Raw genomic sequence first — 26,316 nt, forward strand, 5'->3', positions numbered from 1 at the left:
TGAGACTCTCGACGACGCTTTGTATGTGTGGAACGCGAACGTGGTTTACAAGTGTCTGTGTGCCAATTATAACGGAGTTTATCTGTAAGCATACCATATTTTAATAATTTTTACCATTTTCTCCGGCTAACCCGAATTTTCGATAACCCGGATCGGCCGCGGTCCCGATTAATCCGAGTTAACGGGGTTCCACTGTATTGACACATTAACATTAAATTATTAAAAGTTAATAATACATAGGTACCTGGTTTTTAATCTCAGAGTTCTTTAAAGTTTCAATATACATAATTTCAAAATTGATGTAATTAATCATCGGCGAAAAAATTAAAATGAACCTTTTTTCACAGTTTTTTATGTTCTTTTAAAATGCGCAGACAATTTTCAAAATTTCAATATACAGACTGTTTGTTCAAGGTCACAATTACTTCATATTTTCTTGTTAATCAAGACCTGGATTTTTCTTGTCATCAGTAATTGGGTCGTTCCAATGTGGTAAATAAGTATTGATTATTTTTCAAATGAGTATTTATTCATTAACTTTAATAATTTATAATTAAAAGTTAATAATACCTGCTTTTAAATGTCAGAGTTCTTAAAAAATCAATATAATTTCAAAATTAAAGTCATAAAATTGTCTGGCCGAAAAATTAAAGCGAACCATTAAACTTACTTTTTGTGCTCTTTTCAATCATGCAAACAGATTTTCAAAATTTTAATATACAGGGTGTTGTTTGAAGGTCAGAATTACTTTTTTGTTAATCCGGACCTGGATTTTTCTTATGGTTAGTATGTCGGTCGTTTGAGTTTTGAATGAGACATATGTGTACCAAATTTAAAAAATATACAGGGTGGTTCTAAAGTTATGGCTTAGGAAAGAAATGGGCAAAGTCGATATAACACCCTGTAACTCGGTTATAAAAGCCGGCAGGGCAAAAAATGTAGTATATCTAGAACCGGCTCGGTGACCTCTATTCACCGTTAAAGTATTTCCGTTTCGCATTGAAACACCCTGTATAAAATAACTTTACTATTGGGATTCTTCTTCGAGAATAATAAACCAAAAATAAGATCTTAAATACATTTTTGTTTGAATAAATAAAATACCTACTGAAATAAATTTTATACAGTGTGTCCATGGATGGCGTGCCCAGGATAAAGAACTTTTTTATTTTCAATTTTAGCAAGAAGTGTCATTCTTGATAAAAAGTTTTGATTGTTCTAAAACCCCATAAAATGACATAAAATTACAAGTTTTTCAAAACCTGCTTAATTTTGAAACCAATTTTATGTAAATCCCTATAAATTTTGGCACTAAGTTCGAAATCGTAACAATAATCTAGTGTTGCTAAGCTACAATGTAGCTTAGTAGCTGTCATTTATAAGTTTCAAGCGGTCATTCATAAGTTTTTCACCAGTGATTGCACAAAAGTCAAACCACATGTCATAATCACAATACTGTAGGGTGTGAATAAATTTTGGTTTAAAGAGATGAATGTTGTTTTGCTTGAATATTTTCTGTAAGTGACTTGCTAAAGCCAACTTCCGCTGCTCTCTTTGTAAACTTAACTTTGGATTTTCCCTTACCGACTACATAACTATTGCAGTAGCTGCATCATCGTCCTCATTATACGTTGTTTTCGATATTTTTCTGTTTTCAACAGATCCTGTCTCATTGAATTTCTTTATCAGTTTCTTCAATCCATTCCGCGTAACAAGTACATCTCAATATTTTTCATTGAACATTTCAATCGCATGTCGGTACGAAACAGCTCCAATTCCATTCTTCTTCTTCTTAAGGTGCCTATCCGTTCCGGATGTTGGCGATCAGCATGGCTATCCTAACTTTGCTTGCTGCTATTCTGAATAGTCCAGTTGTCGATGTATTAAACCACTTTCTCAGGTTTTGAAGCCAAGATATTCTTCTTCTCCCTGGTCCTCTCTTTCCAAATACCTTGCCTTGAAGAATGACTTGCAACAAGCCATATCTCTGTTTATTCCTCATAACATGGCCAAGATATTCTAGTTTGCGCTTTTTGATTGTGTTAATAATCGCGCATTCCTTGTCTATTCTACGTAGAACCTCAACATTAGTCACACGATCCACCCACGAAATTCTCAAAATTCGCCTGTAACACCACATCTCGAATGCCTCGAGTTTTCTCAAAGAAGCCTCGGAAAGTGCTCAGGCCTCTACTCCGTATAATAACGTAGAAAATACATAGCATCTGATGATTTTGGTAGCAAGAGGTAAATCGTGGCTTCTGAAAAGAAAATTCATCATTATTAACGCTGATCTCGCTTTTCCTATGGGTTGTTTTATTTCACTTGAGTGGTCCCACTGGCTGTTTATGTTGGTACCAAGGTATGTGTAGCTGTCGACCCTGTCAATTAGTTGTTGGTTAAGCAAAAGCTGTGTATTTAATATTTCGCGCTTACTGACTACCATGTACTTTGTTTTTTCTTATTGACATCAAGTCCGTATTCTCTACTTATATCTGATATTCGCGACATTATTCTTTGCAAACCATCTAGACTGTCTGCAAAAGCTACAGCGTCGTCGGCATATCTAATGTTGTTCAGACGCACTCCATTGACTAATACGCCTTCCTGTAGTTCTCCCAGCGCTTGCTCGAAAATACATTCAGAGTATATATTAAACAGCACCGGGGACAGGATGCATCCTTGTCTCACTCCTCTATCTATGGAGACTGCCTCTGTCAATTGGTCATCCACTGTAATATTGGCAGTTTGATTGTAATACAAATTATATAATATGATTCTCAAGTCTCTATCATCTACTCCCGCTTCTTTCAAAATGTTTATGAGTTCATCATGTTTTACTCTATCAAACGCCTTTTTGTAGTCGATAAAACAAATATACACGTCACAGTCAACATCCCTGCATTCTTGTATAAACACTTGGACAGCGAATGGAGCCTCTCGGGTGCCTAAGGCATCGCGGAATCCAAACTGCGTCCATGATACCTGTTCTTCGCATTTTTTTATATTCTGCCGTGTATCACTTTTAGAAACGTTTTGAGCAAGTGGCTCATTAGGCTAATTGTTCTGTAGTCTTCACATGTTTTGGCATTTACTTTTTTGGGTAAAGTTACGAAGGTCGACTTTAACCAGCTTTGGGGTATTTTTCCAGTTACGTATATTTTGTTGAATACAGTGGTTATCCATTTTATTCCTTGTTCATCCATAAGTTTTAGGAATTCTATATAAAACTGGCCAGGCCCTACAGCTTTACCATCTTTAGTTGTTTTAATAGCTGACGTGACTTCTTCAATGGCAATCAGGGTCCTGTTTGGCATTCAGTGTCTTCAATGGTATTCTGCCGTTCATCTGCAAAAGTTACTTCCACATATTCCTGCCACGTGTCTAGTTTTTCTTCCACACTTAGCAGTGGTTTGCCTTGGTTATCTGCCAAACACCCAACTCTTCTATGTTTGTATAAGCCTGCAGCTTCTTTAACTTTTTTGTGCATATTGAATGAATCGTGTTTATATTGCAATTGCTGGATTTCCGCACAGTTTTCTCTTAGTCGTGTATCCTTAGCTATTCTATTTGCTTTTTTGATCTCTTTATCTATTATTTTGTATAATGACATGTCCTGATCTTTGGACTTTCGCCTCTCTTTCATCATATCTAAAATCTCGTTTATCATCCACGATTTATTCTATATTTTTGGTGGTTTGAGGAATTTCTCACTTATGTCTTGTGAAACTGTATGCAACTTTTCTATCTCCTGGTCCATTACATCCGATTGAATAACGGTATTCAAGTTTTTCTGTATATACCGTTTTACACTCTGTTCTGTGTTTTGGTGTTTTAATAGCCTGATGTCCTAGTTATTAAACATAACCAATGGGGGACACGACTGTCTACCACCAAAGTGAAAGAATTTTTGGACGCAATGAAACACATAAAATTCGACGCAATATCAACGGGAAAGCCAACAAACTAAACATACAGGCCTACTGGCACTGGCGCAAGTCAAATTCCAGACCTCATTAACTTCTTTGTGGTCAGAAAAAATATTTTAGCAAATTATATATATACCTAGGTATAAAATGCAACGAATATAAACTCGGGCTATTTTCCAATTCTCTTTACCCTCAGTGATATTGCTATAAAAAAGAAAGCCTCCTAGACTTGTTCACAAAAATACTCACTGGATAAGTTTTCAGATAGACCTTGAAGAGAAGATTAACCTCTCAGTTCCATTAAGAACGATTAATCAATTAGAGGCAAAAGTAGAATTATTCAATAAAAATGTACAACAAGGTCTTTGAAACAACAGCACGAGCTGTGTTGTAAGAATGAAAGGAAATAACTGCCCGAAAGAAATCAAAGAAATGACAACAGAAAACTGCGGCGCAAGTGGCAACAGTCTAGAGCACCAGTTAATAAAACCAGATTAAATAATGCCATAAAACAATTAAAAAGAGAAATTCAAATAATCAAAAATGAGTGTCGGCAAGAAGCAATATACAAAAGACCATCAGGTTGGCTAATCACCTAGAAAATACTCTCCAAACAAATGAAGAACCCGAAGTAATAAACTAGGAGCTCCTTGATTCAGATGAAATGGAGATTAGTCCTGTAACTACAAAAGAAGCGTTCGTGGAAATTTATACTCAAAGATTTGATTTCATCTTATCACTGGAGAACTGTTAGAGGAACTTCCAAGGAAAGGTATAATAAAAGCAACACATCTTATAGATGCCTCCTCTAGACTGAAGTACGTACCAAATATATAGAAGCTGACAGAAATCATATTGAAATAAAGCCAGGAAAACCTTCATAGGAAGCTCCTTTATATAGGCATATTTCATTGTTGCCTCTTATGTCGAGATTATAATACGAAGGATTACTCTTGAAAAGAATAAAACCGATTATAGAGGAAAATAATCTAATTTCTAATCATCAGTTTGGTATTAGAGAAAGCCGTTCAACGATAGGCCAGATGTATAGAATAACAGGTATAGTAAAAAACTCTCTAGAAGAAGAAAATATTTGTTCTTCATATTTTCTCGATGTAACGCAGACCTTTGAAAAAATGTGACATGACAGATTATATCATAAACTGAGATGGAACTAAGAGAAGTTAAAGCTGGAGTTCCACAAGGGAGTATCCTGGAACCAGTGCTATACCCGTTATATACCAGCGATATCCCATCATTAGAACATAACAACATTGCGATATTTGCAGACGCCATATGTATTTGAGCAGTCAGAAAAAACCATGAGAGAGCAGCAACCATGCTACAAATTTCAGTTGAACAAATTATTATCTGGATCAGGCGATGGCGTATCAAATTGAATCAAACAAGATTTGTTCACGTCAATTTTACTTACAGAAGAGAACAACATATTCCAGACAGTATAAATAGAAACCAAAATACCTAATGCAAATACGCAAATATTTATGGACATATGGGATACAGCTATGGGATTTTACAAAAGAAAGTAACATCAAAATTATACAACGTTATCAGAATGAATTTTTAAGGAGCATCGTCAACGCTCTCTGGTACCTCAGAAACTGTAATCTCTATAGAGACCTTCAGATGGATACGGTTAGCCAGAGAATAAATAAGTTTGCCAAGAGTCATGAACAAAGGCTCTCCAACCATGTGAATATCGAGGCCATCAAGCTCTTAGACAACTCTAATCAGATAACAAAACTTAAGACCATGGGTACATAATTCGCAAATATTTTACGGTTATCCCTACTTTTTCTGTATTTACACGGCAAATTACGTGTAGTAAAATTCACATTGGTATGGATATGTAAACATTACTAGAATGTCATTCAACTTGAAAATGTCATCATTAACTTAATGAGATGGCTTTTGAATGTTTTTGGATAACTGTTTTTTGTATAATTGCAAAAAATGAATTCAGTTAATAAATGTGATAATTTTTTCACTATCTATGTATTCAGTGATTGTAATAATTTATATGTACAACAAAAACTAATACTCAATCGAGAAAAGAGGAAAAGTGTTAAAGATATTGTTTAATAATATATTGTTACTATAGAACGCTTACAATTTTGAACATCTTTAACAACAAAATACTTGGATCACAGGATATATTATCCTGATGTATTCTCTGCTTGGATCTTCCACAAATAATACACAATAAATAACTTTTTATTAAGTTCTTAAATCAATTATTTATCAAATACACTATATATCAATATTATTTAACCTTCCGATGACCAACCTTTTTTTGTTACACGGATGACCAAGGGGGGAAAAATGACCCCAGGTCAAAAATGTCAAAATGACATTTAACAAAAAATTTAAGTTTTTTTTTTAATTTTTTTTATTTTTTTTTGGCATGGATTTTATGTCATTCAGCCAGTCACAACATGAGTATTAGTGTCATGTGTAGTGTGTATGTTGAGTAAATGTCTTGTTACTTTGCAAAGTCGACGTCATTAGCGTAAAACTACTTGGAATTACACATTATAGTCGGTATTTTACTAAACACCCAATTCAGAATATATTTTTTATTCGTAAAATATAGGGAATTTTTTTTATTTCAAAATATGAGGATACCTAGAATGATATTAAAGTCAAATAAAAAAATAATGAGTTAAAAATTGAAAATACTTTTGAATTTATCAATGAAAAACATACGCTGGGGTCACAATTTCCCCCGCTTGGTCATCCGAAGGTTAATCAACAACTCAAAATATTCCCGATGCCATGTCAAATATTTAAAATTGTCACTGATTGTCACAGTCTCACTGACAATATGCTGACAATATTCTATTCGACTGAGTGCGTTGTAAGACAAAGATAGATTTGGAAAATATTACCACGGACATGCTGTCCATTTTTTTCGAATCCCGAAAAAACTAATAAATACTTTTAAAAAATTTAAACGCAGAATGAAAGACTAAATTATTACCGAGGACCGAAAGTCCCTTAGAATAAATAAAAACTTTATTTTAAATGAGACATTTGAATATAAATATAACACTAAATGTTCTCTTAGTTGTTCATTTCTGTAACTTATTAAAATAAACTTTATAGGAGTTCTCAGGGTCTTTCGACCCTCACTTATAACGTAATATTTTATTCTGCGTTTAAATTTTTCAAAAATAGTTATTAGTTTTCTCATGATTCGAAAAAAATGAATCCACAGTTGAATAGCATTGCAGCCAAAAATACGTACCAATCCTCTTAAGATAAGGAAGCCGTTCGAGTTAGTACGATAAATTAAATAATATGTGAAAAAGCAGAGCAAAGTGCGGCTAAAGTAAAGACTTTAGCTAGTAGTTTTATTATGTATTACAGCCTAAGGATTATTGATAAATATGATCTTAGAAAAGTTTTTTTTACGGATTAAATTAAGATAGAACTAACTTGCTTGTCGATCGTAGTAGTGATAAGATAGCCAAAATCATAAAATTTTTGCTGGAGTTTTACTAAATAAAAAAAGGTGTGCTTTATTTCGGTTGACCATCACAATTTGTAGTGCGAAATGACCTAAACGATAGAATGAACGTGCAAATGTTTGTGGTTTGATTCCCTTCTATATGTAGTAAGCCTTTAAGTCGAAAGCCATTCTCAAAATATAGTCTTCTGTTTTAGATAAGTAGAAAACGATTTTGACTTTTTTGATTTTTGATTTTGACCTAAACGATAGAATGAACGTGCAAATGTTTGTGGTTTGATTCCCTTCTATATGTAGTAAGCCTTTAAGTCGAAAGCCATTCTCAAAATATAGTCTTCTGTTTTAGATAAGTAGAAAACGGCGGGTTCGTTGGGAAAAATATTCCCATGAGATTTTTTGCATAATTACATTCGTGAGACATCCCAGAATAAGGTTCAAGAAGTCGCCCACGTGAAAAGTGGACCAAACTTTTTTTAACAATTTTTTTAACCAAATTGCAAAAATCAATATTTTTGGCCCGGAGAATTTTTTTTGTAGGTTAATTGGACCATTCTGGATAAAAAAGTCGCTTATAATTTTTCTCATAAGTTGATCGATTTTGAGTTATAAGCAATTTAATATTAAAAAAAAAACGAAAAATGGCGATTTTTAAGGCTTATAACTCGGTTAAAAGTTATTATTATGAAAGTCAAAAAGTGACTAAATCAAAGTTTAATGCCCTCCCTACAAGGTCCCGAAGAAATTTTTGTCATTATTTTATTACTAAGCTGTCATTTTTAAGTAATATTATTGAGCGCCATGCACGTGGTAGCCTACCGTAAATGCTGAGTGCGAGAGAGATGCCACTCCGGCAGTCCAATTGTGCATCGTACTTGCACTCACATTTACGGCCGGCTACCACGTGCATGGCGCTCAATATTATTACTTAAAAATAACAGCTTAGTAATAAAATAATGACAAAAATTTCTTCAGGATCTTGTAGGGGGGCATTAAACTTTGATTTAGACACTTTCTGACTTTCATAATAATAACTTTTAACCGAGTTATTAAGCCCTAAAAATCACCATTTTTCATTTTTTTCAATTTTAAATTGCTTATAACTCGAAAACGATCAACTTTAGAGAAAAATTATAGGACCTTTTTTATCCAGAATGGTCCAAAAAACCTACAAAAAAATCGCCTGGGCCAAAAATATGGATTTTGGCAATTTGATTAAAAACAATTGTTAAAAAAAATTTGGCCCACTTTTCACGTGGGCGACTTCTTGAACCTTATTCTGGGATGTCTCACGAATGTAATTGTGCAAAAAAAATCTCATGGGAATATTTTTCTGTATTTCTGTATATTTTTCTCAAAACCTGTATCTAGCATATAGAGCCCTTATACTTAAAGTTCTATTTATAAAGTTTTTGTGTACAAAGTTTGTATTATTTTCAGAAGCCCCTGAATCGCCGAGAAGTTGTCTTGTTAGAAACGCGACACATGGAGAGGGCCTGGAGGTGTCGTGTATCGCCGGCAAAGATGGCGGATTACACCAAAGTTTCGTCCTCGAAGTTTCCGACATCTCCGTACCTTCCAATCCTCCAGGTGTTACCACGCTTAGCGATCAAGGTTAGTATTGTTTACTTAAGGGTTGATTTAGAGATTTGTATATGCTAGAATAATATACAAAATTATTATTTTAATCGGAGTTGCCACGTACAAATCAAAGTTTACAAACAAGGAGTTACATTAGTGACAAAATATATAGGGTGAGGCAGATAAAGGGCCTATTAGAAATATCTCTAGAACTAAAGGTAACTGAATTATGAAAATTGGAATAATGGGATTTTGAAGACTGACCTATTTAATGAAACTATTTTCATCTACTTGGTACTTCCGGTTATACCGGAAGCGGCTTATAACTTCGTTTTTTTAAATGGGACACCCTGTATATTTTGACATTTTTGGATTTTCCTCGATTTCTTCTTGCTTAAAATATAATGTTTTGTAACATTAGACAGGGTAGGTTAAAAGATAATTACGTTTTCTTATTAATTTCGTAGCAAAATTCACACCCTGTAGGATTGTAGTAGTTTGACATAATAAACTCTACTTAAGTTTAAATGATTTTTAATATAGTCTACTATTGTTAACAATTATTAGTGTAGCTAAATTTTTAATTTTAGTATACAGGGTGGGTCTAAACTCGGAATGAGTATTTTTTGAGTTTTCTTAAATAGAACACCCTATATTTTAGTAATGTAATGAAATGATATTTTATGGTACTTTTTTATTTCTTAAGCATTCCCTATACCTAACTGCTTTAATTTGTGCTTAATTGTTAATCGCACCAACAATCTTAACTTCGATGGTATTTTGACAGTTCAACCATTATTGGCAATTTTAAGTATCAGTCTAGATTAATATGTATTTATTTCCAAAAAATTATTTATGATTGAATATTTCACGGCCAACCTAATACAATTTCAGATATTTTGTGTTGCAATTAATGTTTTGCTTGAATCACCAATAACTCACAAATTAAAGCAGTTAGGTATAGGGAGTGCTTAAGTAACTAAAATGTACCATAAAACAACATTTCATTACAATACTAAAATACAGGGTGTGGCATTTAAGAAAACTCAGAAAATACTCATTCCGGGTTTCGACCAACCCTGTATACTAAAATTCAAAATTTAACTATACCAATAATTCATAACAATAGTAGACTATACTAAAAATCATTTTAACATGAATAGAGTTTATTACGTCAAACTACTACATGCCTACAGGGTGTGAATTTTGCTACGAAATTAATAAGAAAACGTAATTAATCTTTTAACCTACCATGTATAATATTGCAAAACCTTATATTTAAAGAAAGAATAAATCGAGAAGAATAGAAAAATGTAAAAATATAGGGTGTCCCATTTAAAAAAACGAAGTTACAATCAACTTCCGGTATAACCGGAAGTAGCAAAGAGACCAAAATATTTTCATTGAATAGTTCACACCTCAAAACCCCTGTATAACAATTTTCATGATTTTCTTACCTTTAGTTCTCGAGATATTTCTAATAGGCCCCTAATCTGCCCCACCCTGTATTGCTAATGGAATTAAATTATAACGTAGGAATTTTTCATGTATTTTTGAATTGATTAAAACCTGCTTGTAAATCGGCTTTACCATACCATTCAAATAAGAGCAAGTAAAAATCTATATTTTTGTTTTTGTTTACCAATTTGCAATGTCTGCCTTTCAAGATTCAGAAGTCAGTATTTATTCTGTGGATTCTGACTGCTGTAAGTAGTGAAGTGCATTGTCTATTAAAATTTATTATCGATATAGATTTATTATAATTAGTATAGAGGAAAAATATCTTCATAAAATAGTCCTTTTTCATTGAGGTTGGAGCATCTTTAAACCACCGTGTAAAAAACGAATGTCTTACTATATTCGAAGATGATTTTAAGTTGGTTGAAAATCACACATTACAAGCCTGTTCATCATCATCAATGGCGCTACAACTCTTAGTGAGTCTTTGGCGCGTTTACTATTTCCTTTCATGTTTGTCGCTCCTGTGCCACTAATTCCCATTGTCGCACTCCCATTTTCTCTAGATCTTCTTTTACTGCATCTTTCCACCTTTTTCTGGGCCGCCCTACAGACTTTCTTCCATCTGGCCTTTCCCAGAACACATTGTTTATAAGGCGATTGTCGTTACTGCGTATCACATGCCCTGCCCATCTGAGTCTATTAGCTTTTATGTTATCTGTCACACTCCGTAATGGAGTGGTACCTATCTGATTCCCAAAATATACCACCACCCTATATTTTGGGACACTTCCCCAAGGACACACTGAATAGGGAGGCGTTGTACTTAACGTTACTTCGGATGCCCTGGGTAATGAAACATCCTCTGTATTACTTCATGTGGTTAATCCACCTGATTTTAGGGATAGCTAAAAAAACTTTTCTCCAAGCTAATGGCAAAATAAATTTTGTTCTCCTCAACGGCTGAGCGCCCGAATGGTGTGGCTATCAATCCGACATCTGTCGGTACGTGACCTCGATGCTCAACTTCTGCGACTATGGTCCATTTGACCTAGCTGAAGGGTACTTAGTGTCTGAAGGGCGACGTTTGTGTTTATAGTTAAAGTATTTCCTACGGCGATTTCTGTTTTATCACATTTGCGTTTTATTTCTTCCTCTGGTACTCTGTGTTTGTGATCGATGATCCCAGATATAAGTATGAGCTCACAACCTCAGGCCAGCCAATCGTGGTTACGTGTGGATGGTTGGTATGTAGCATATCCACTTCCACGATTTTTGTTTTTGATGTGCTCAACAGCAGATTTTCGTATTCAATTAGTCGCATGAAGTTAATTAATTCTTCATGATTTTTGGCAAGAATTATTGTATCATGTGCAAAACAAGTTGTTAATTTTTCGGCGATTTATTGAGATATTGGTTTTAATTAATTGTAAAAAATTTGAGCCTATAAAATTCAGTGGACTTGAAATTACATTTGGAAAATAAATATTAAAAAATCTACATAGTTTGGTATAGCTGATTTCAGGAACCGAAGCTTTTCACCTCGGAATTTTTACAGAATGGATCGATTTGCTTGAAAATTTGAGAATAAGTAGTGGATAAGTATCGGATAGTCCAAGGATCAAAATCTATATAATGCCAAAAAGCGTTTTTACCATGCGGGTGGTTGCCACCCCATTTCGGGGATAGAAATTTTTTATTAGAATATGTTGACCAAAAATTTTAATAAAAATGTCCATTCTAAGTAAAAAATGCCCTATACATTTTTTTAATAAAATTGATAGTTTTTGATTTATTCGCTATCGAAAGTGTTACGTTTTATATAAAAAAAATCAATGTTTATCCATATACTCACTTACAATTCACTCAATTTTTGCCGTAGAAAAAAATGTTTCCAACCAAGTTCTGGAGAATTAAATAACCTACAATTTCATATTAAAACATTTTTTCGTATCTCTGATGCTAATCTTTCTATTCTGAAGAAAATGACATTTTTTATCAAACTACAAAATTTCCTTATCGCTTTTAACTCCAGTTTTTTAAAAGCTAATTGTTCTGAGCCAGTCAAACTTCTAGAATCTATTAATAATACATAAGTAAAGAAGAATGAATAAGGCCAATGACTAAAAACACCGCTAACTTACATTATTATGCTTCTCTCTGATTTCTTCTTTTTTTGTCAAAGAAATATATTGATTTTTTAACCGTAACTTTTTTATTTTTTATCTTAGAAAGTTTGATAAGAAAAGAATTTTGTAGGTTTTTACAAGATCTATAAACCTATTATTATTAAATCCTTTAAAAATTCTCAGTCGCAAAAAGAGGTGACTTTGAAAGGTTTGGTAAAGGTGGTTTTTGCATGTTATTACAAGATTTATTTATCAACAGCTCACTTAATTTTTGCCGTAGAAAAATGTTTTCAAGCCATGTTTTTGGGAATTAAATAAACTACAATTTCATATTTAAACATTTTTTCGTATCTCTGCGGCTAATCTTTCTATTCTGAAGAAAACGCAATTTTTTCCAAACTATAAAAAATTGTTATTCGCTTTTAAGTCCAAGTATTTAAAAACTAATGAATCTAAGCCGGTCAAACTTCTAGAAACTATTAATAATACATAAATAAAGAAGACCAAATAAGGCTAATGACTAATTTTAATTAGGGTGATGAGTAGGAGGTTGCTTCCGATCACTTATTCGCTGAAAAAAATAGGTCCTAACATTCTTTTTATTAAAAATCAATTAATTTTTGAGCTAGAAACTTTTTTTTTATTTATGGAGATAGATATTTTTAAATACTTTAAATTAGTTTTAATAAGTTATCTTCGAAAAATGCAGAGTTTTCCCGCCTTTTGACGTTGAAACTACAATATTTAGCATTTTACGAAGAAGAGCGAACATAAACAAATACTTTTGGAGTTATTAGCAGAAAACTTATTAAAAACATTGATTATTTCGATATGAAACTAAGACTTTTTTCGATAGCGAATAAATCGAAAATTGTTAATTTTATCAAAAAACATATAAATCGTTTTTTGCTGATAATTAATGTTTTTAGCAACTTTTGCGGTCAAAATATAAAAAATTTCCACCCCCCGAGATGGGGTGGCAACCACCCCCCAAGGTAAAAGCGCCTTTCGGCATCACATAGATTTTGATCCTTGGATTATCCACTACTTCTGTTAAAATTGCGAGGTTTTGTCCTATTTTAAGCTTCATTACTTAGATTATAAGGTTTAATTAGACAGAGAAATAATTTTAAAACCAATAAAAAAAAATCATGTTTTAGACATACTTCAACTTTTTTTTAACAGTATTTTTTTGAACATATCAACCATGATATTCTTAAAATATACCTACTCAAAATTATTAATACAGTACTGCATCCAGTTTTTGGTGATGTACTAGCGTGTGTATAGCTTGCCGCTTAATCAAAACACTACCAAACGCTTGCTGAGTTGTAGTTGATATAGTTGCTCTTTTATAGGTGATCTACCTCCACCAAAATATCGTGTTCTAGGGGAACGGCCAGTCTTCCGCCTTCACAGCCTTCAACCTGGAAAAGACTACCAAGTGGCGGTTTATGCTGAAAATGCAAAAGGAAAAAGCTACCCTCCTGTGATATTACCTAATGTTAGGGTAGAAAACCCCATGTCTTCTCAGTATTTTAACGCAGATGGTATGTATTATGTAAAACTATTTAAATAAAATACACTAGTTAACATTTAAGGTATAAAAAAATTAAATATTTAATTATTGTTCCATGAGTGGTGATATAGATAACTAAGAAGACATATTTTTGACTGGCCACTTTTAATAGACAAGGGCAAAACGGCGGGTTCGTTACAAAAATATTCCCATGAGATTTTTTTGCATAACCACATTCGTGAGATATCCCAGAATAAAGTTCAAGAAGTCTCCCACGTGAAAAGTGGTCCAATTTTTTTTAACAATTTTTTTAATCAATTTGCAAAAATCAGTATTTTTTGCCCGTACAAATTTTTCTTAGGTTTTTTGGACCATTCTGGACAAAAAAGGTCTTTTGTAAGTTTTCTCTGAAGTTGATCGTTTTATACTTATAAACAATTTAAAATTGAAAAAAACGAAAAATGGCCATTTTCAAGGCTTAATAGATTGGTTAAAAGTTATTATTATGAAAGTCAGAAAGTGACTAAATCAAAGTTTAAAGCCCCCATACAAGATCCTGAAGAAATTTTTGTCAGAATTTTATTAATATACTGTTATTTTTAAGTAATAATAATGAGCGCCAGCACGTATTAGGTGGCTGTCTATATGGTGACTGCGAGAGAGATGCCATTCCGGCAGTCCAATGGGGCATCTTACTCGCACTCACATTTACAGCCGCGTCAATACGCTCTTACGGCTTATTGTTAATAATTAATAATAACAGCTTAGTAATAAATTAATGACACAAGTTTCTTCAGAATCATGTAGGGGAGGTTTTAACCTTTGATTTAGTCACTTTCGGACTTTTATAATAATAATTTTTACCCGAGTTATTAAGTCTTTAAAATGGCCATGTTTGCGTTTTTCAAATTTTAAATTGCATATAACTCTAAAACCATCAACTTTAGAGAAAAATTACAAGAGACCTTTTTTGTCCAGTATGGTCTAAAAAACCAAAAAAATTTTGTCCGGGCCTAAATTAATAACTTTTGCAATTTGATTAAAAAAAATTGTTAAGAAAAATTTGGACCAGTTTTCTCGTGGGCGACTTCTTGAACCTTATTCTGGCGTGTATTACAAATGTAATTATGCAAATATCTCATGGGAATATTTTTTCCAACGAACCCGACGTTTTCGCCTGGTCTATAAGTTGATCACAACTAATCAGATGTTTTTTGATTAATATAACAAATCGTGCTTGCCTTGTGTTTTTACTTTATCGTACTACATACGCAGTATGAGTATAATAGATAAAGTTATAGGAGCGTGCAAAAAATTTTTTTTCAGATTTCACTTTCTTTCGACGTTTTGAGTCCCCCTGAGTCTACAAAGCAAATAAAAAAACATGTCGGAAGTATGTACGTATGTACGTACGTATGTACGTACGTACGTATGTACGTACGAATGTCGCCACCGCCCAGCAAAAGCTACTGGACCGATTTCGATGAAATTCGGTATGAGTAAGTTTAAGAGAATTTTGTCGAGAAACTAAGCTTTTGAAAAAAATCTCGCAAAGGGGGGCCGAAATAGGGGGGTTATTTGGGGCCCATTTTTGCAAATTTTGGCCGAAACGAATGAAATTTAACTTAAAGTTAGCTCATCGATCGGTGAATAGAAATACGGAATTTGACATTTCCAAATCCAAAGTGGCGGCCAGCATGGCCGACCGCCCACCCGATACATTTCCCTACCAATCTAAAAACTTGTTTAAGATAAATTTAATTTGAAAAAACATTTATATAGCCTAAAGATGGGGCTATAACAAGAATATTATCGTTTTTCAGAAAAAGTTATGGGTTGCCTATATTTAGGGGGTCAAAATTTGACATAAATTTGAACTAAATTTTCTCAAAAATGACTCCAAGTAATTTGTTTATTTCTTGATATATTTTTGATATCCTATCAGTAAATTGAATAACATTGGTCAGATTTCTTAACTCCTCATAGGAGGGGAGTTATGAATTTTTTATAAAAAAATATTCGAATGCCCGTAACTACCTCTGTAATAGAAACTAAAATTTGAAATTTGGCAGACATATATAGTACTTTGTTATCTATTAGCACAATAAATTTTATCCACAATATGGCTTCCGGTTTAACCGGAAATGAAAAAAAAATCTTAATTTTTTACATATTTTTATTTATTTATTGTATAGTATATTTTTACATATTTTGAAAGAATGTAAAATTATTTTTCCAATGACATAAAACTCGTTGCTCTAACTCAAAGACTCGAAAAGTTACAGAAAATTGAAATTTTGTTAGAATCTTGTGTGTGTCTCCTCTCACGCGATCATAGCAGAGCATTATTATAGGGCAGTCAATGAGGGTATTTAGCTCCGAATTCCATCCTACTACATCGATGTACTTGATATTTTCACAGTAAGTAGGGAATAGCTCAAGAAACAAAATCTACCCTATATACTATGGCGCTTTTATCTTGGAGCAATTCCCATCCCTTCAGGGGGGTGGAAAATTTATTGGTCAAAATAAGCATGGAAGTGGCTAGAGAACCTATTTTTAAGCAAAAACTGATCTATACTTTTTTTTGAGAACTCAATACTTTTTGAGTTATGCGTAGTTGAAAATTGGCCATTTTCATTTAAAAATGACACGTTTTCGGACGGTTTTTTGTGAATACCTTAAAAACTATGCATCAAACTAAAAACACTATATAAATTTTTTTTTAATTATAAATATCAAAGAGATTCGTTCCTTCGTAAATTTTCTATTTATAACACAAAAAGAGATATGGTAGGTAAAAAGAGTTTGTTTTTTGGTGCATGTTCAAAGTGCTCATGCTTTTGTAGTGTTTGAAAAGGCCTTTAAAACGAGCACCGTTAAATGTCGGTTACATTCAATCTAAGCGAGCTATGGTGCAAAAAATTATATGACTAATATACTTTAAGGAAAAATGAGAAGTACATACATTTAACCCCTCATTCACCAGAATTTAAATGCATTGTTTTTCTTTTACAATACCTCTTAATATAGTGTTATTTCTACTTTCAAAAAGTTGGACGGGTGAAAAAAATAAGATCAAATTATAGAGCGCATTTTTAAATTTTCTTAAAATCCTTCCTTTTGCTCCATGCAATTCGAAAATAAAAATGTTCTATCCCCGAGAAGTGGTGAGAACCGCCCCCATGATAAAAGCGCCATAGTATATAGGATAGACTTTGAATTAGGAGATTGGGCTTTGGGCTTCTCCCAAAATTTCATTACAATCCATGCAGTAAAATGCAAATATTGTAAACTATTAATTTCTCAGAAAAATGGACTAATTTGAAATGAAATTATGACTAATATTCTATTGATTTATGCAATAATCTATAGTGTCTCCCCGAACATTTTCTCAAATGCGGGAATTAATGATGCGTAGAACCATAAGGTGTTTCTAAAATATCAAAATAACGAGTAACTTTGTTATTTTTATAGAATGCCAGTATCTAGTACGATAACGATAATAGATCGGTATGATAAAGTTCTCGGGCGACCTTTCCGTCCAGCGTTTTTTATATTACAGCTGTCACCGTTTCTCGCGTCCTAGCTTACAACGTTTGCGATCTTTCCTCTCATCTGCTTGTAGGCCTCTATCTTCCATCTTACTATTTATTTCTTGTCTCCACGATCTTCTTGGTCTTCCTTTTCCCTGCCTTTGGTGGGAGTCCATTGTATCTCTCTGGCCATGTTTAATAATTCATTCTTTTGACACGGCTTTACCATTTCAGCTTTTTGCATTCCATAGTTTCCATGATGTTAATATATATGCTCGCACGCTCTCTTATTTTAGCTATCCTTACTTTATTTCTTCTAGGGATTTGTTAATATCTACACCCATAATTCATTCATATTCATTGCTTTTATTTATTGCTTTTATTTTGAATGCGGTACCTTGATTTATTAATCAAAGCTCTTAAACATATTTGGTCATGTGCAAAATGCAATCTGTAAAGTTAACACATATCCACTGTTCACATTTTCTTTTTCAAATATCTAAAGTCCTCTCCAAATGAATCTTAAATGGCTTAGGTGCAATGCATTAGCCGTGACAAAGTCCTTTGGAACTCGTTATATCGCCATGCAAGTCTCTCACATCATTAATGTAAATCGGTGAAATTTTCTTGTCTTCTAGCACATGCCACAGATTGGAAAACTTCACACTCTTCACATCATACGCCTTTTGAATACATAGCAATAAATACCGTCTATATAAGAAGGACCAGTACGAAAGCCACTCCGATCTTCGGATTTTTTTCGAAAATCTTCAACTCGGCATTTAATAATCTTCCCTTACACTCTACAAATTGAATTATTTACACTAAAACTTCGGTAGTTCCTATAATCCTTTCTGTTCTTTTTATTTATGTATAGTTTGTATAGTCATCATTCTCTTTGCCTTGTCCCTATGCGGGGTCGGCTTCCCTAATTGCATTTCTCCACACAATTCTATCTTGGGTCATATCAATGTTAATCCCCTTTACCAACATGTCCTACCTTATCGTCTCCTCCCAAGTCTTCTTTGGTCTTCCTCTCCTACTCCTTCCAGGAATCTGAACATCAGCTATTTTTCGTATTGGGTGATTAACGTCTCGACGTTGAACATGACCAAACCATCTTAACCTATGCTCTCTCATTTTGGCAAATTGATGGCACACCTAGGCTTTCCCTAATATATTCATTTCTAATTTTATCCTTCTTTGTCACTCCACTCATCCATCTAAGCATTCTCATTTCCGCCACATGCATTCATTGTTCCTCTTTCTTTTTCACTGCCCAACATTCAGTTCCGTACATCATAGTCGGTCTTATGACTGTTTTATAGAATTTTCCCTTCAGCTTCATTGGAATTTTTCTGTCACACAACACACCACTCGCTTCTTTCCACTTTATTCATCCAGCCCTAATTCTACTGCATGCATCTCCATCTATTTCTCCATTACTCTGTAATACCGATCCTAGGTACTTAAAACTATTGCTTTTCACAACCATTTCACCATCCAAAGTTACCATTTTATTTGTAGTAACTCAATCTTTAAATGAACATTCGAAATAATCTGTTTTTGTCCTACTAAGTTTTAAACCTTTTTCCTCCAGAGCTTGTCTCCACTGTTCCAGTTTTGTATAGTTTTTATAGTATTTTTTGCAAATCCGTTATAGTAGGGGAGGAAAGTATGCTAAATGTGCAGTCACTCGAGCGCTTTGGGGACCTATTGGGTAGTGAACAGTAGGTTATAAACCAAAAAAAGTTAAGTAAAGTTTTCAATTTTAGTGGGTACTTTCCATTTTTAATTCAATTTTCCATTTCCAACAATGGTTTTTTCCGGTTATAACGCGATTTATTCATAATGTATCGAAAATTTTTTTTAAATCAAAGTGACTTATTTTTACGTAAGGAATCCGAATTTGTAATAAAAAATTGGGGCTCCTATTTAAAATTTTAAAGTAACCCCCACCTCACCTCCGGGGGGGGGTCATGTTTGGTGCCATTCTATAGATTTTTCAAACATATTGAATAAGTATATTTTTCAGTTTTTCGATCTGATGGTTATTTCGCAGAATATCGCGGGATTCGTATTTAAAATTTAAAATTTCTCCGTAAGGAGTCGTGTTTGGCATCATTCGATAGATTTTTGACAAATATTGAGCACGTATTTTTTAGTTTTTAGATCTATCGTTAATTTCGCGAAATATTAGCTTTTTTCTTGTGAAATTTTGTGATTCGTCCATTTCCTTACGCCGAGCCCAAATCGTCAGATTTTTGAAAAGTGTGTTTTTTTAACTCCCCTGTGTTTAGAGCCAATATATGGTAGAGGTACATCTACAGGGTACCAGGTTTATTCCCATATTATTATCTGACGCCCTTGAGTTTTTGCAAAAATCCCCTCTTGGGCTCCCCTACCATTATATCAAGTATCCTTTTAAGATTAACAAATTAAAAATATGAATACAATAATATAAATATAATAATTAAGTTAACCCCTCTGTGGCTCAGTGGTAAGAGCGCCTACCTTTGGATCGAAAGGTCCGAATTGTCGTGAGTTCGAATCTCACCAGGGTCAGAAATTTTTCGTTTATTATAAATTAATAAATGAAAATAGTTTCTGTCCTTGTGGGATCGGTACTCACCGGAGGGACCGCAGACTTTCAGATACAATTAGCATCTCTTTGCAAAGACAATGACGTCGACTTTGAAAAGTAACAAGACACTTACTCAACAGACACACTACACATGACACTAGGTACCTAACTGCAACAATTTACCGTACCTACCATGCCAATGGCCATTAGTTGTCGAGGCATTAGCTAAAAAAAAAATAATAATTTACACCAATAACACGATTGTAGAATCGTTTTGTTATACCTATTTTATGTAGCAGATTCACAGGACATAATCGCGAATATTAAATGCTATGTCAAAAATGTCACAGAGACTTCTTCTTTCTTCACTTTTGACGTGCGTACTAGTGCATTTGCCAGCACATTTCTTAGTACTGCATTTGATCTTACTCATGGCATTATGCAATACTGTTTCAATAATATTAAGGATTTGAATTTACTGGTATTGGTGAAGTTCAGTAAAACACAGACAGCACAATAAAGGTGTTTGAACTTTTCTTTTTTTAGGGTCATACCGGAAAGCTACACAGTCTACAAAGTTGCTTAGGGTTATAAGAACCCAGAAGAGTTATAACTTTGGGTTAGCTTCTTTTAGAGTAATCTTCTTTTATTTATATGTTCATCTTGTTGATGCTTAAAAATTTATTCAAAACCTCTCTTTGCTTTTTGTTAATATGTATTTTGTAATATACCATTAATGTTAAAATTGCCAGCTGCTCCTGCAGCTTGAGCGCTTTATGTATATGCCATGAATTGATTTTATTAATTGTACAATAAAGAAAAATGTTGTCTAGATCTTCTTCCTGTTTACACTCACAGTATGGATGTATTTTAATGTTAATTCGATCTAAAAGAGTTCCAAATATACCATGTCCAAGTCACGGAGACTTTTATCCGGGATTTAGATAAAAATTCTGGAATATTAAACGCTGTACTTAAACTGCCGTCAAACGGTCGTTACTGCACGGTCAAACTGCACTATTATGCCGTTAACAGCTATGGCGTCATTCTTATGTTGCGTTTGACAGCATTTTCTTCGGCTACCGTTCGTTTGGAGGCTTTCCATCTTAGTACCTATCAATTTCTGATAAAGAATTTATTCGCATTAGAAGATTTTCTTATAAACGAAAAAGAAAACAAAGTGAAGTTTTAAAACGTATTTTAATTATGGGTAATGAAAAATACATAATTAAATTAGTCTTTATTTATTGTAAAACCTGCTGTAAACTAAGAAAAAAAAATTAATTATAGAAATTTAATCATTTCCTTGGAATGAAACCCTGGATTTATTTGGAAATATTTTGTGGTTCCTTTTCTTTTTCTTTGGTAATCCTATTGCTGTCAGGCCATTTCTTTTTTGGGCGTCCTCGATTCTTTACTGCCACTAGTATTGTATTTGTCGATAAAGCAATATCGTTCACTTGAAGAAATGTTATAAAAAATTTTCTTACCAATTTCACAAAATAAAATAAAAGTGAAATATAATCAAAAGTCATGATAAAACCATTTAGTATTATTTGAAAGTTCATTATTTATTAATAATTTGTTGTCCAATATTGTTAAAATTAATAAATTAAATTTATTTAAATGCAGAAACCCAAATAAACTCCAATTTGGTTAACAGTACCGACGTTGTATCTATTGATAATCATTATGTATATGCTTACTTTTGAGGTATCCTGATTGTGCTGAGTTTGAATTGACGTTATTCCTAACGCATTTCCATCTAACTACGCCTTGAATCGTACATGTACTGAGCAATCTTCTTTAAATATCCAAGACTGCCGAATTTTTTTTCCACCGCTCTTGAAGTTCCTTCCACCATGATTGCATGCATAAACAAGTTGATAATAAATTAAATAGCTTTCTATCGGCCTCTTAATTTTACTGCTTGCAATAGTACGTGCATCTCGCTTTAAAAATGTGGTAAATGTACTTTCTCCAAGTTTCGAGATGGCTTTTTTGCATCGGCAAATGAGAAAAATGTATTGCCAACTTTTAACATCATTGACATACCAATACTTAACCTAACTACAAGTACCTACCAGTATTTAGAAAACGAACGGCCAACCAATAATGACACTTACCTAAGTTATTCAAGTTTTTCAAATTTAAACTTATTATTTCCACAATAATTAACAATTAGGTAAAAATATAACGCTTGTAACTATTTATACTGAGACGGGCACTATAATAAAATAAGGTAAGAGAATCGTCAACTCGTGCATTAACTCACCACGTGTATACAGGGTGAGGCAGATAACTGGCCTATTAGAAATATCTCGAGAACTAAAGGCAACAGAATCATGAAAATTTTAATAAAGGGGTTTTGAAGGATGATCTATTAATGAAAATATTTTCATCTCTTTGCAACTTCCGGTTATACCGGAAGTTGCTTATAACTTCGTTTTTTTAAATGGGACACCCTGTATATTTTTACATTTTTGTATTCTCTTCGATGTCTTCTTTCTTAAAATATGAGGATTTGTAATGTTATACAGGGTATTTTAAAGGATAATTACGTTTTTTTATAAAGCTCGTAGCAACACTTACACCCTGTAGAATTGTAGTAGTTTGACAACTAAATCTCTACTTACGTTCAAATGATTTTTAATATAGTCTACTATTGTTAAGAATCATTAGTATAGCTCAATTTTTTAATTCTAGTATACAGGGTTGGTCGAAACTCGGAATGAGTATTTTCTGAGTTTTCTTAAATGGAACACCCTGTATTTTAGTATTGTAATGGAATGATATTTAATGGTACTTTTTTATTTCTTAAGCATTCCCTATACCTAACTGCTTTAATTTGTGCTTAATTGTTAGTCACACCAACAATCTTAGCTACGTACGTATTTTGATAGCTAAACCATTATTGGTAATTTTAAGGATCAGTCTGGATTAATATGTATTTATATCTAAAAAAAATTTGTGATTGAATATTTTCACGGCCAACCTATTAAAATTTTACGTATTTTTTGATGCAATTAATGTTTAGCTTGAATCACCAATAACTCACAAATTAAAGCAGTTAGGTATAGGGAATACTTATAAAATAAAAAAGTACTATGAAATATCATTCCATTACAATACTAGAATATAGGGTGTTCTATTTAAGAAAACTCAGAAAATATTCTTTTTGAGTTTCGATCAACCCTGTATACTAAAATTTTAAAATTAGCTATACTAATGATTCTTAACAATAATAGACTATATTAAAAATCACTTGAACGTAAGCAGAGTTTTTAATGTCAACCTGTTACAATTCTACAGGGTGTGAATTTTGCTACGAAATTAATAAAAAAACGTAAATATCTTTTAAAATACCCCGTACAATATTACAAAATCTCATATTTTACGAAAGAAGATATTGAGGAGAATCCAAAAATGTAAAAATATACAGGGTGTCCCATTTAAAAAAACCAAGTTATAAGCAACTTCCGGTATAACCGGAAGTTTCAAAGAGATGAAAATATTTTCATTTAATATATCATCCCTTAAAACCCCTTTATTCCAATTTTGATGATTCTGTCACCTTTAGTTCTCGAGATATTTCTAATAGGCCAGTTATCTGCCTCACCCTATATAATATGCTGAACTGCAAGTGAAAGCGAACAGCAACCGAAGAAAATGCCGTCAAACGCATCATACGAATGATCATAGCTGTTAACCGCATTATAGTGCAAGACCGTTTGACGGCAGTTTAAGCACAGCGAATATTAAATCAAAATTAAATAGTTATTTGTGTATTAAGAGCGAAAAGTGATACATTATTGCTTGAGAGTAAGAGTTACAGCTTGACGCGTAGCGGAGAGCGGTAATTACTCGAAAGCAATAATCAGCCCTGTGACGGATGACCGAAGTTATCGTTAACATAAAGTTATCCTGTAGTTATGTTATAACCATCGAATTGGTGTGATGTATCATACTTAACTTAACTATTTGCGTTATTTCTTGACAGTTCTTGAGTTATCTGGTCACTTTATAACGCGACGTTAAACCTCAAGTTATGAGATAACTCTGTAGTTATGCAAGGTTAGGTTCACCTTTTGACTTGTTTTTAGACAGAAATCAAGTGAATTTAGAAGCTAGTGATTTAATAATTAAGAATAGAAGGGTAAAACAATTTTAAAAATTATACAAAAATCTAATCGAGCGATATAAGTTGAAATTTTATTTTAAGTACCTACTGAGCTTTCTATCCAGAGTTGCCAGATGATATTTTATAAATCCCCCTCCCCCACTTAGAAACTGAAATTCCCTGAAATTGAAGCCCAAATACCCCAAAGTCCCCAAATTTAAATTGTTGCCGCATTTTAATAAATTATTAGTCAAATGAAGAGAAGAGTAAAGCAAAATTCATACTAAAATGTCAACGAGTGCCATGGAAATAATTCATAGTTCCTATCGTCTTCGATTATATGGGAGTATAACATACAGTTCTATGTACATTCGCAAATTTAATTTACCATGACCCCTTAAAATCATCCATAATTTTCCGCCCCCAAAAAATCCCACTACAATTTCTGCTTAGAAAAATTTCAATACACGCTTTCAAATTAACCCAAAATTTTGGGAAAATACACCAATATGGCAACCCTGTTTCTATCTACCGTTTGAAAGCAACTTAGAAACACCAAGGAACCCAAACAGCTGTTTGCTGTTCGGTCATCGGCGGTAGCCGACGACGGGTATGTTCGGAACAATCTCTCGCGCTCACTCCAATTTGTACTATTTGTACATAAGGTTCTCTTTGTTACTTCAAAATTTGTTCCTCAAAACTTTTTTCTAATATAACGTTGATGATATAACTATCTCATAACTGCGAGCGATACATCACACCAAATTTTACCTATATAGTTATGGGCACGTTATTCCTGAGAGTTATTTTAATTTTAACTCAAACGTTAAACTTAACTTCGGTCATCCATCACACGACTGAATGTCACTTTGCGCTGGCAATACATACAACATTTTTTCTACAACCACTTAACCCTTTAATCGGCAAAATAGGAATAGGGGGTTAAACTTCTTGAAAATTTTGGTTTCGGGGCAATTTTGCTACGTAAGACACGAATGGAACGTTAATTTTTTAATATCATTATTGACTCAGCCACAAAGTGAAAAAGAAGAATGCCGGCCGTAGGGCTGGTATATCGTTCTACAGGGAAAAATTAACTAGTGCTTTTTTGTTGCTTATAAAAACATTTAGATTGTTATTGTTATAAACTTGATAAAAAAAATAAGAGGTAAATACTAATAAAAGAAATACGTAATCGACGAACGTGGTAGTCTTTCCAACAATTCCTGGTACTGGAATGACATACATGTAGTTGACATCTCAGGCAGAAAGTGTGTGTCTCTGATTTCTTGCAGTATTTGCAGGCCTTTTTACTACCTGGAATCTATTCAGGAACATGATCTCGTCTCTAACACGATGCGCTGCCTTTATAGCAGCTTTAGTAGTGAGCGGTGAATTTGAAGGTCGCCCAATGGGTCTTTTTCTTGGGTCAAGAGCGCAGAGCTTAAGCAATTTTCACACGAAATTGGAATAGTCCCATGTTTTTTTCTTGTTAAGCTCCTTCTTCTTTGAAATCTGTTTTCGCAGCATCTTCATTATAATACGATCTGATACAAAATGAACGCATTTGTGACAGCCATATCCAGAAAATGGTAAAAGATGCGTTTAATTGCATCAATTGTTTTAATGAGCAATTCACTTCGCCCCATATCAGATACCATGAGGTCAACTCAAACAAAGAAAAATAATTAGTATTGCTTTGTGACTTTCCGTGTTTTATTAGCATGCCTGTGCCAGTGAAGCCCCCGCTGATGGTACTATTTGTGGTCCCGTAGCTTCTACAATTGGTAACGGGGATCTGGGTCTTTTCTTTGGTTTGAATTTAGTGGTTGTTGCTAGTTTTGTGGAAGTTGATGCAATTGGTTCTTTTGATGCTAACGGTACGGGCGATACTGAAACGTCCATTTGAGTATCCGGATCAGTTGTTGTAACTTCTGGAGATGTATTTTCTCATATTATAAATTCCGGCAAAG

General features: G+C 33.4%; 1 protein-coding gene across 3 annotated transcripts in view; it reads left to right on the forward strand.

Moving 5' to 3' along the window:
- Positions 1–26,316, forward strand: part of LOC114329157 (hemicentin-2) — an 869,111-nt gene that overhangs the window by 691,030 nt on the left and 151,765 nt on the right. For 2 of the 3 annotated variants that reach the window (XM_050654495.1, XM_050654497.1), the window contains exons 11-12: positions 8,857–9,030; positions 13,943–14,134. In XM_050654495.1, coding sequence (XP_050510452.1) covers positions 8,857–9,030; positions 13,943–14,134 — 366 coding nt within the window. The remainder of the gene's footprint in view (positions 1–8,856; positions 9,031–13,942; positions 14,135–26,316) is intronic. The other variant, XM_050654496.1, reaches the window with a different exon arrangement.

The sequence above is a fragment of the Diabrotica virgifera genome, chromosome 6 (assembly GCF_917563875.1).
Source record: "Diabrotica virgifera virgifera chromosome 6, PGI_DIABVI_V3a".
NCBI classification, from domain to species: domain Eukaryota; kingdom Metazoa; phylum Arthropoda; class Insecta; order Coleoptera; family Chrysomelidae; genus Diabrotica; species Diabrotica virgifera.